Raw genomic sequence first — 12,060 nt, 5'->3', positions numbered from 1 at the left:
CTGAAACAGAAGATTTCAGGAAGTCCATGAGTGGTCTTTTGGCCAAGTTGAGTGCCACTGTACACAACAGGGTTTTCTCTCTGATGAAGCCACAGAATTTCTGTGTGATGCTGAGCTAGTCCAATGGATGAGACTTCTCCCAGATGGCCATTAATTATGCGTTTGAAATCATGAGGTTTGATTTGCAGAAGTGCTGAGCACTCACAGCTGCAGTTGACGTCATTGGGAGCTGTGCTTTGTGCATGCAAAGAGCTGCTTAATGCCAAGTTCCCTGAAAAATCAGTCCCTTCACGACTCGTATCGGTCACTGCGATTAACAGATGCTTTTGACCTGAATTTCTTTGTGTTCTGTTTCCCTGTTTGTAATGGAGAACTGATACCACCCTGCCTCATCGGAGTGTTAGATTTCTAGATTCTCAGACACCACCACAAAAAGCATCACGGTGGACCCCACTCGAACGGTAACTATGTAATCCAGAGGGGATTTCCATCCTGAGTGGCATATGAGGTCAAAATCTCAACAACAATGACAAAACAAGGTACGGCACAAATATCTACCCATTCCACTGCCATTAGCCGTTCTGGGCACTGATCAGACAAAAAAAAATAAAATATATATACACTGATCATGTAACAGGCAGCTTTTGTTACCACAGGCCAAATTTATACTGTGCGAGTAGCCTTAGTTCTGGCATCTCTTATTTTTCCTGTATTTTCCCAGCACTTGTCAGGATGCTTGTTTAGACAGCATGTTTGAGACCTCAGGTCAGACTGAACTGATTTGCATTTTGAAATTCCTGTAAAGAATTTTTGTTTGCATTTTGCCTTCCAGAAAATACTTGCAACGACAAACGTCTGGACCTTGTCTTCATCATTGACAGCTCTCGCAGCGTACGTCCTTACGACTTTGAAAAAGTGAAGGAGTTCATTTTAACCATCTTGCAGTTTCTGGACATCAATCCTGATGCCACCCGAGTAGGTCTGATTCAGTACGGCAGCACAGTCAAACATGAGTTCTCGCTGAAGACATTCAGGAGGAAGCAGGATATTGAAAGAGCAGTGAAGAGGATGATGCACCTGGCAACTGGCACCATGACTGGACTGGCTATTCAGTACGCAGTGAACATCGCATTTTCAGAGTCAGAAGGAGCGCGGCCTCTGAAGCAGAATGTGCCCCGAATTATCATGATAGTGACGGATGGGAGACCTCAGGATCCGGTGGCAGAGATTGCTGCTAAAGCTCGTAACTCGGGTATCCTGATTTTTGCCATTGGAGTGGGAAGAGTAGATATGAACACGCTGAAGTCCATTGGGAGTGAACCGCATGAAGAGCATGTGTTTCTGGTTGCTAATTTCAGTCAGATTGAAACACTGACCTCTGCCTTCCAGACTAAACTTTGTGGTAAGATAAAATTTTATCTATACATTTGAATGCACAGATGAAAGAAAACATAGAAAAAAACCATGCATTATCATTAAACTTTGTTTTCTCACATGGAAACTTAATCTGTTAGCATATATACGTTAAAAAAAGGGAGACTAGCCAGCCAACATTCACAACAGCAGTCATACATATGTGGAAAAACTAATTCTACTGCTGAGTGCCATAAAATGTGATCTAATTCCTAGTGGTCATAAGCAGTGAGGCAAACACACATATCATGATTTTCCTATTCATTGCATAATAGCAATAAATTTACAACCCTCTGCTATTTGAATATTAGATAAGTTCTTTCATCTATTGATTTTAAATGTGATCTTCCTTAGTACTGAAACTTCAAACTGGTAAACAGTCTTGGTTATTTAAAAAATTCTGTGGAGTTCATGGATTTCTCTTCCAAAGCTTACACATTAATTCTATGCAAACAATTATTTTTGTGCATACTTTGTCATTGTAAGCAAGACACAGAGACATGGTATTGTTTTTATTCCATCCATTTTAAATACAGAAAGGTAGAAAAAGCCATTACAGTGATATTATTTATTCATACAATAAAGTAAATAACATTTTAATAGGTATTGATTTACAACAGAGAAATCGCTTCCATCTGTAACTCTCTGATAAACAATTACCTTTTACAAATATCATGGCATGTGAAATTTGTTTTATTCCAATCTGTGTACTTATTATAATTTTCTTCATTAGTTTTTCCTGAGATAAACGTGAAAGATCTTCATACAGATTTGGCATTAAGCTAAGGCATTTTCCACAAAGTCCAGAAAAAGAATGCATGGTGAGATTGAATCCTCACTCATCTCTAGGGATGCTTTTGCCAGAAGAGAACTGGGGCTTATTGTCAGGATAGTCTGGAGAATGTTGCTTACTTGGTCTTTTCCAAAATTGTTTCAAAGAGCAACAGGGCTCCAGCTGAACTGCATCAGCACAAAACACCATCACAGACATTCATCAGATGATAACAGATTTTTTCCTGTTTCTTCCTTGCCGTATTATTAGCTGGTGTAGTAGGATAGGTTTAAAAACCAACAGTAAACTAAACATGGATTGAGAGTTTAAATGAAATGAAGAGCAAATGCTGCAAAAATTCATCTTACTGGATTTTTTTATTTGCAGTTTAGAAACAAATCCAATACAAATACCACTTACTCGTTTTTTTCTGACTAGGCAGTATCCAGTAAATGTGTTAACCTCACTTTTATCCAAATACACGTGATCCTCAATAAAACCATCCTCCCTGCAGATGGAGGAGTATGGAGGTGACAAGGATTGCTGCTGCCTCCTTTTCTCAGGGAATGCCTCCACAACATTTGCTGTGTCAGGAATTGAAGGTGAGATCCAAAAACACACTTAGGAACCCAAGGCCCATATGCAACAGAGAATTTAATCTGTTAGATTCTTACGGATTTCAACTTAAGGGACTAAATCGTGGATAGGATCCTTAATGTTTTATTGACTCTGGGCTGTGAAGCAGTGTTCAGCTTGCTGAATTTCAAGGGAGCGGTCTAAGCATCTCACAGCCTCTGCTCTCTAGAGCATCTACGTTCTTCCCACGGAGTGCGATTAGTTTTTTTAAAGTCCTCCCCAGTGTGGACCCCGAGGCAATATCATTGTAGCCAAGTCGAACATCTGAACACCTTGTTTCTTTGCTAGAGCAATTCAAGGTACCCCTCTGTTTAAGTCCTGGCTTGTAGTCTGCTGGGCTTCAAGCTGTGGGAAAAGACCTTGGCACCTGAGCTGCCCTTGTCTCTGGATTGCCTTCATGTCTGTGGGAACGTGCCTCCATGGTTCCTGTGGAGATAAGAGAAGAACCTGGCCGAGTGATGAAGCTCTGGGGGGGAAATAAAAAGTAAACTGAATTAACCACTGTGGACCCATGGATGGCAGAGATTACCCAGTGCCTAGCATCTATATTCTCAGAAGAATCCATATAAACTGTGTTCCATCCCCTGCTACGTCAGACTTCCCTTACAATTGCTGCCTCTGGCTGCTTTGGGGGTGTCCAAAACAGCAGGTGAAGCCAGGGGGATCCCAGGGGCCTCTTTTTATTACCAGTCAGCAAGGTAAAAGAGAAGCAAACAGTATCCTGGGAAATGAGAGGCATGAGGAGTGAGACAAGAGTTGAGAACTCAGAAGGGAAACAGAAATGGGGACAGAATGCAGGAAAAGAGGTGGAGATGGACTAGAAGAAGAGTGAGAAAGGCAGAAGTTGGGATGTAGCAGTCAGGAGCAAAAAAAATCTTAATTATTATCCTGTAAAGTGGGTAGTGGTGTCATCCCCATTTTACATTGGAGGAACAGAGGCACAGAAACGGGGTTCAGACTATCAAGATCATGCACTAATTTTAAATATTTGACTCATTGCAATCCCTGGTCTGATTTTCTGGGACATTTAGCATTTTTAGACTTATATAACGTAACAGTCACAGCTCTACAGCCTTCACTTACAGCTGAGAGAGTGCTGCGTTCTTGCAAATCCAAATTCAAGTGTGTCTAGCTTCACAGTGTGAAGGTTGATGCTTGCTTGAAGATACTGATATCGGCTTGCCCCAAATCAAATCACCCTGTGACATAGACTGAGATAAAATCTAATTCACAAGGCTCACATTCAAATTCCTTAACTATGAGATCACCCTTTCTATTACTTCAGTCCCTGGCTGTGTCCACTGAACACCTCCTGAGACAAATGAGGTTGCAGAAATCATACAGACAGCAACCTCTTTCACCACAGAAATCTGACTGATGTCCAGAGTACCACTGATTCTTTGAAATGGGTGCAACAGAGATGCTTTGGAAAAAATTTTGTGTTATAGTATATCAGAAGATCGGTAACAGATGGTAACAGTACATTCTTAGAAAGGACTGAGTTATTGGGATGCTTGTCACTGAATGCTTCATTTTTCTTTTTTTTTTTTTCCATTTTTTAGTATTCTTTTGCAACCTTATGTTCTTTTGATATGGGAGGACAGACTGTTTTGGAGTAATGTTATATAGATTCCATTCTATAGCATTAGTAATTTAAATTAGATTTTCTGACAATTAAACTACTTAAATTAGTATATTTTTCATTTGTCATATTTGAAAGTGCTTCTTTGGTCATAACAAGCTATACCTGATGTTGAAAGCTAGTGAAATATAGCCAGGAGGAAACTTCTGCTTATAAAGTATCAGAGGTCATAAACTTCATTTTCAGAATGACAGAAAGATGAAAAGACAAGAAGTCCAAGCAGGTCTGTATTCACATAAATGAAAGGACTTGAGAAGTTTTATTAAGGCAGAAAATTATGAGATCCAAAAAGCTGATTAAGAGATTTGGGAATTGTGGTGGTTTCTATGTTAGTAATAAATGCATAACTCTGGTAACCATTCCAAACACCAGAGAAATAGTATGTAACTCAAAACCACTTTTTTTTTCCACAAGTACCACACATACCACATGTTAAGTTACTTATCAGGCTTCTGTTGTGGCTGCTAGAAGAAGTTTACTGTTAATATCTATTCCATAAATTTTGAGCTTTGTTGACCTAGCACAATAAGGACCACATCACTCCCTAATTGTTGTTGAGCAAAATAGATTATTTTCCACATAATGTTCTCTGACAAGTAATTCACCTATATATTATAGAAATCACATACAAGCAATGCTCCAGTGGAAAAAAAAAAAAAACATCAAGGAGATTTCTTAATTCCCAAATACTGATCTGGAGAAAAATAGTTCAGCAATTAATTTGACAGAATGGGCCCACTATTCTTTTTCTTTCTTACTGTCTCAATCTGTTGCATTTTACTGCTTGCTATTAGAGACACAAAATACAGATTAAAAATAGACTCAGAAAGACTTACACTCTGGAGTGTAGCTCAGCTTAGCTCCCACTTACTGAATCTTGGAGATGCATGACCTCAGTGTCGTCACATATTGCTTGTATGTTCCTCAACGTTAATAACAAAGCAAGCAAGTTGTTTTCTAGTCATTCTTCTTTACTATTGTGCTGTGTGGTGATTTTCTTCATTCAAGAAATTGAATGTTCTCTAGAACAGTTTGTACTTAAATTCCACTTGTTTTCAAAATTTGAATGTGGTAGGTTTGTTTGATTGTCTTCCCGGGACCACCAAGTAATCAGTGTTTCCAGATACTCTATTATATATTTTTATTTTGTTTATATCTCCATTCCACATGTAATTTCATGTCCAAAAACATGCCACCGATGTCAACCAGACAGAAACTATCTAAATTTCTACTTTTTTTAGGAATAAATACATAGTACTGTTTGTTAAGGATTTTTTTATAGTCTTATAGGCTTAAGCTTCCATTATTGTCTTTACTGTCAACACTTAATTTGAAATTTCTAGATTATTTCAATAAAATTTTCTACACCATTTTTTTTAGTTGTGACCACAAGTAACTAAGACCAGCAGTTGATAACATTTTACTTTTTTTCTTTCAGTGCCCCATATGTGCAGTACAGTTGAGCATCGCTGTGATCACTTCTGTATAAACACCCCTGGCTCCTATGTATGCAGATGTAAACAAGGATACATTCTGAATGCTGACCAGAAGACTTGCAGCAGTATGTTATCTTTCTTAACTTTTCTCTTTCATGTTCCCAAAAAGTGCCTAACATCACATACCCTTTTTGTTGGGCTCATAAAGAAGGACTGAGCTCAGTATATAATTAATGGTAATCATCAGAAAGAGTCTGAAAAGGTGAAGTTGTAATTCTTTTTCTTGTTTTGTGTAAACGAAGTTCTTATAAACCTTTCTGAAATACATCAAGCTAATTTTTATACACATCTCTGCAGAGTTACACTCGTAACTACATAAAATTGCATTTGAATTTTATTGGTGTAATAAGTTCAACAATGAAGCAACAATCAAAGAAAGAACTGTTCTATCATCTCACATGAAGTGAATCCAACTCCTTCAGTAACTTGTCTAGGTAGCAACCAATACTAAATAGTACAGAAAAGTCCAATAAGCCCCATACTAGTGAACTGTGAAATAACTTGTTCTGGAAAGCTCTTCCTAACCCCTGCTTTAAGTATAAGGATTTGCAAGCATTCAAAATATAGTTTCAAAAGTCTGGCTTATGGTCTCATTCCCTTTTTTAAAAGGGTTGACTTTTTTCAGTTTTAAGTAGTTGACCTTATAGTTTATAACAACAAACTGTATTTCACCTTAATTGTGATCTTTGTAAGGAGTATTTCTTTTGTCCATTTAAACTTGCTTCCTAGTAATTAACAGCAGACTGCATTAGATGGGTATGCCAAATTTATTTCTGTATCCACCATTATTTTAAAGAAATTATGTAATACTATTTTTAATCACTTGTGGAAAATGTACCTGCTAAAAATGCAGCTTCTTATCCCGTGACAGTGCATGGATTCAAGTGAAATTTGCCAAGCTGACTTTAGCCAGAAGAAAAATTTTGGAAAACATCTTTTTAAAAAGCTGGAGGAGACAGTCATGGTGAGAGCATAGGATGTACCCTTGACAACTGATAATTCAGAATGAAGGTGAAGGATGCAGGCTCAAATCCTATCCCGGTGTTTGAACTCACATGTTCCACAGCTCAGGAGAGTGCCATAAAACAATCAGGTAGCCTGGGATTAGTTCTTAGTTCTAAGAGGGTTCTTAGTCTCTCTTGCTTAGTGTTTTATTTTATATCGAATGCTTAATGACCACCAAAACACTGAGAGTATGTCAGTATCTGAGGTGACTGCAGCTGGGGGATTAGAGTCCTTAGATGTGCAGCGAGGCACATGGTTTCGCTCAGAGCCTCAGTAAATAGGAATGGGAACAAAAGAATGTCAGCACCGGCGTGATTTGGGCATTCTTGCTGCTGCGTGGAAGCGTCTTCAGACTCTTTGGGCTACAGCTTTTCAGCTGTTCACCTCCTATGCTGTCAAGCTATAGGATGAGTTACTGTTAGGAATCTCTGTTTTGTAGTCCTTCTCACCAGCATCCGTCACTAAATGTAGACACTTGTCATATGCATGTGTGTGAATGTTTAGTGTTAGCAAATTTAACACTTCATTCATGTTTTTGTTTCCTCAAGAAGGTGCAAAAAACAATCCAATCTGGTATATTTCCTAATAATTATTTGGTTTAGCAGCTGAGCCAAGATAAGAATAGTGACAATTTTTCACACAGCCTATTTTCTCCGCTTCCACTTATTTGCTATAGCTCTTTAGGAGGAGGGTGATCAGAATCCCAAAAGATGGCTCCAACGATGTAATCACATTTCAGTAATATTCTCTAACCTATTCTTTTATTTGTGCTTCTCATTTAAAACTTTTGTATCCTTTAAACCTTTCTTTTAAACCCTCCTCATGCTATTAATACTCTTAAAAAAATTTTAAGAAAGAATTCTTATGCTTCCACTTTTCTGGAAATTATTTGAAAATCAAAGTTTCTCTTTTTTTTAATTTGCTCTCACACATTTTCCCCATCCTCACCCCTAACATCAATTTTGACAGTTGAATTTTTTTTGTGAGTCACTTCAAAAGATTTTAATTCTAATATGAAAAATTATTTCTTTATTGTGTCTTCTTTTTTATTGCGTTACATTTCCATAGTTTTTATCAGCCAGTAGTTCAACTTCGGGGCACTGCACTGCTGCAAATTACATATTAACTTCCAAGAGAGTTTTAGAATTCTGTGTAGTTTTTCTACTGGTGACCTATGCACTGGTAGCCCTCAAAATGTTAGTTCTCTACCATTTTTTGAAGCCCATTGCTGCATTGCTTTACTTGTTTTTTAGCTATGACTCAGTCTTACATTAGTTTTCCCCACTTACCTGTCACACGGATTCGCTTGACTGCGTACTCGCTTTGATCATCAATCAGATGATACTAGATTGCAGTTTGCTAAGTATGAAATGGAAATTAGTCATTCATTGTGTCTGTAGCCTACTTCTAATGGACTTTTTTCTACGTCACCAAACTATAAACTAATTTTAGCAATTAGGACTGGAAATCTAATATTGAGAGCTATCAAACCGGCCTTTAATGTGCTAGGATGGTGCAAATCATTGGTGAAGGAGGGAGATGATACGGTAGCAGTCTAGACAAGGTCAGACCATCATGTCTAAAAACTCCTCAGAGAAGTAACAGAATTCATGAGTAAAAGGGACCAAGCCTGGACAAGCTGGACAGCTTATTACTGGAGGCAAGGGGAAGCATGGTGATAGAAAAACCCACAGTCTGTGACCATTCCATCTCCACAAGTGCGCAGAGACAACATGTTCCTCACTTGACCTCTAGGTAAAATAAATCTTCATCATGTTTATGTTTAGTGTAATACATGATCAACATAACCCAGATGTATTTATCTAAGGTTTGGATGTATTTGTCAGCTCTTCCATGAATAAATAGTTTCCTTATGTATATATTTTAACACTTTCTAAATTAAACAATGCAGAAAAGATGAATGGTATGTACCTAACGTTACAGTCCATTTTCATTCTTCTGTTCCCTTTTTTTTATGTTGTGAGAGTGCACCGTATCAGTATTTAGTTCTTAAAAGCCCTAACCAAATGGCTTCTATCAGCAATGAATTGACAGCTTTGCTTCAGGCTGGAAAAGGGTGCATTTCTCCTTTGAATAGATGATAGTTTTATTCCTTGATACATTTCATTATAACATTATTTCTAAAAAAATTATTTCCTTGCATTGAAGGAAGAAAATCTGCCATATTTGTGATTTGTTGCTTACCTCGTGAAGAAAAAAAACCATGCAACTCAGCTATTTTCCAGAACAAAACTAGGGGGAAAAAAAGTTATTCTGTTTAACTTGAAATATTCTTACATTTATTTATTTAAGATGTTTTGCATCCATGCAAATGATCCTTCTTACTTTGGTCTAACTTTTCTAGAAAAGAGTGACTGTGTCAGATAATGGCTACCCTTTACTCATTACGCTGTATTTGGTTGTTTAACTTAATCTCTTCCATTGCTCTCTAGAGATGTTCAAATCTTATATTAATATACAAAATTGTACAAGAGAGGAAATGTAGCTGAAACAAGCTGGGAAATTATCTATTTGAGGGTGTTTATACTGGAACAAGAGAGTTAAACTGTTTATGCTGTTCTTCATGCCACTTGATATGAAGCAGACAGCTATAAAAGAAAATTTGTATTTGCTTGGCTAGTTTCCTCAAACATGTTCCAAAACCCTTTTTTGAAGCTGTAAATGCTCATTATGTGTTGAGCAGTCTTTGGGCCTGACCCTGAGCAACACAAAGTACTCTGCTTTCCAGAGATTTTACTGGGGAAACTTGGAGTTCTCGGGAAGCTTTAGTCTGTTGAAAGGGAAGTCCATGGGCTTCATTTGGCCAGGTGCTGAACTGACCTCATTTGTCGTAGTAATTTTTCTGATGAGATCTTTTGCTTGGGAAGCGGGGGGGTAACTTGCTATGGCATTTTGCACAAAACTGAAAAATTATAAAACTCATAAATGAAACATCCCCAAGTCTTCTGGTGTTGTGTTTTCCTTTTCCTTCCCTTTCCAACCTCATCATCATTTATCTGTGGGAGGGTTATGCAAAAAAGAAGAAATAAACACTTTTTTTTTTTTTCCAAAAAAAACCCTGAAGAATGCCCTTCAAACTTTTTAGAGAAACATCCAGTCAAGCAACTCTACTAGGCACCACTGGCCCATCAATAATCATTGCCTTCAGCTGAAGGAATGTCCTGCTGGCAATGAGAGTTTCACCATTTGACAGGACATTGATGTGATCTGTGTTAAAATAAGCTCATCTCTAAAGAGCTGTTCATAGCTTCCTGAAATTTATTTTTGATCTATAGTCTACCCATGCATTATAGAAAGTCAAAGGATTTCATATTCGTGCAATTATATTTTGTAGCTCGGGATCTTTGTGCAGTGGAGAAACACGCCTGTGAGCAGATTTGTGTGAACACACCGGGGTCCTACGTCTGTCAGTGTTATGAAGGGTATGAGCTTGATGCAAATGGAAAGAATTGTGTTGGTGAGTATAAGTATAGCAATTCACATTTCTTTCTTGACACGAACCAAAGGGAAATTTAGTGTAAACTAGTATCCATTAGTTTATATATCCTATGCAGTTTAGCCATAGACAGTGATGGGAAGCTGTCTTCTGTATGAGTGGTAGATAAGGAAGAATACATATTGGCATGTTCCTAGGCCTTTACTGATAATGAATAGTGACTTGGGAAAATTGTTCCAAATAATTTGCACAGAAAGTAACACTGCTGTTTTGAAACAACACACCAGACTTTTATTCTAGATCCGTGTAGGTGGCCGGCAATGTACTGGGATGATACATGTGACCATTAAAAAAAAACAAAGCCAGACAAACTCGTAGCTGCTCTTCAGACAGAAGTTATACATGGAAAAACTTGAAAGTGGACAATTTCTTGCCATTTCTCACTTGGTTTTATGGTCATGCCAGGAGAGATTGCAAATTCTTTTTGGGAAGATGACTTTAAGGAAAGTTTAGTCCCCCTTAAGAACCCATTCTCTATGTGCCTTTAATTTTCACTATGGGCAGTAAAGAAGCAAACAGCAGCTCTAAGAATTACAACTCAAAAGAATGAGTGTGGAAATACAGTGTAATTTTTTTTTAAGACAAAACATACTTCCCTCTCTATTACCATATAAGTATCTCACTCTTCTTCCCCCATTTATACACGATAAATACTTTTAGCATAATCTCTTTCACTAGCCTATTAGCTTTCTCGTAATCTTTTCATCCCATGCTACACTTTGGGAAAATATTGTCTTCTGGTATCCACCACAAAAAAACCCCTAGTGAGTCCTTGAAAAAGAAATTGCTCTATTTGTTAGGTATTCTCTTCAGGCAAGCACTTACATGCATGCTTAATTTCAAACACATGCTGAAATCCCATGGAAGTGAATCCAAGTTGGTCCTTGGCCCCAAATCTGCCACAGGCCACCACAATGCTTTTGTCCAACAGCTTACTCTTTCTTGTCATTTTAAAGAACTCTTAACATTATCTAAGCTGTCTCTTAGTACCTTCACAGAGCTATTACCTTGCAGAATAAGCCTAATTTGAGATGCAAAATAGATCACGGTTTTTGGAACTGAACTTTCTGCATGTAGTTTCACATGGGACACACAAATGAGGTTTTGAGGTTTTTTAGACATGCAGTTTTGAAGAACATTCACTCTGTACTTACTCTTCACAAATGTTTCCCTTACTTACAGCTTCATGATCTCAGAAAAGAATGTTTATATTTCTCAGCCTAATTTATCCTCAGCATAATTTGGCCACTAATATACCATTTTAAGAACCTGTGTTCTGAAGTTGAATTGTTTTGAAAATGCAGCTAATAATGGATATTTAGGCAAGAAGGCTGTTAGATGTTCTGGCCCAAATTTCTACATCTAACACTTCACAGAAGGTCATCCAATAACATTAGCTAATCCTCATGACCTTTACCTATGTTAGGATAAAGCATATATTCCTCTGCTATTGATTTGACTATATCCTGAGACAGAAGATCTGTGACTTCTGTTGGTAGGTTCTTTCATCGCTATTCTTTCCCACCATATTTTCTAATCTAAAATATTCATGCTTAGTGTCATCAGCTGTTGTTACTAT

The 12,060-nt window shown here is 37.6% G+C and overlaps 1 protein-coding gene across 1 annotated transcript in view; it reads left to right on the top strand.

The window, feature by feature from the left end:
* The window catches only part of MATN2 (matrilin 2), a 69,474-nt gene that overhangs the window by 12,975 nt on the left and 44,439 nt on the right, over nt 1-12,060 (top strand). Inside the window, exons 2-4 of the mRNA XM_010283201.1 lie at nt 833-1,402; nt 5,902-6,024; nt 10,320-10,442. Of these exons, the coding sequence (XP_010281503.1) occupies nt 833-1,402; nt 5,902-6,024; nt 10,320-10,442 (816 nt within the window). The remainder of the gene's footprint in view (nt 1-832; nt 1,403-5,901; nt 6,025-10,319; nt 10,443-12,060) is intronic.

The sequence above is a fragment of the Phaethon lepturus genome, unplaced genomic scaffold, assembly GCF_000687285.1.
Source record: "Phaethon lepturus isolate BGI_N335 unplaced genomic scaffold, ASM68728v1 scaffold3503, whole genome shotgun sequence".
NCBI lineage: Eukaryota > Metazoa > Chordata > Aves > Phaethontiformes > Phaethontidae > Phaethon > Phaethon lepturus.
Note: the sequence above shows the minus strand (reverse complement) of the source record. Positions and strands in the feature narration are given on the sequence as shown.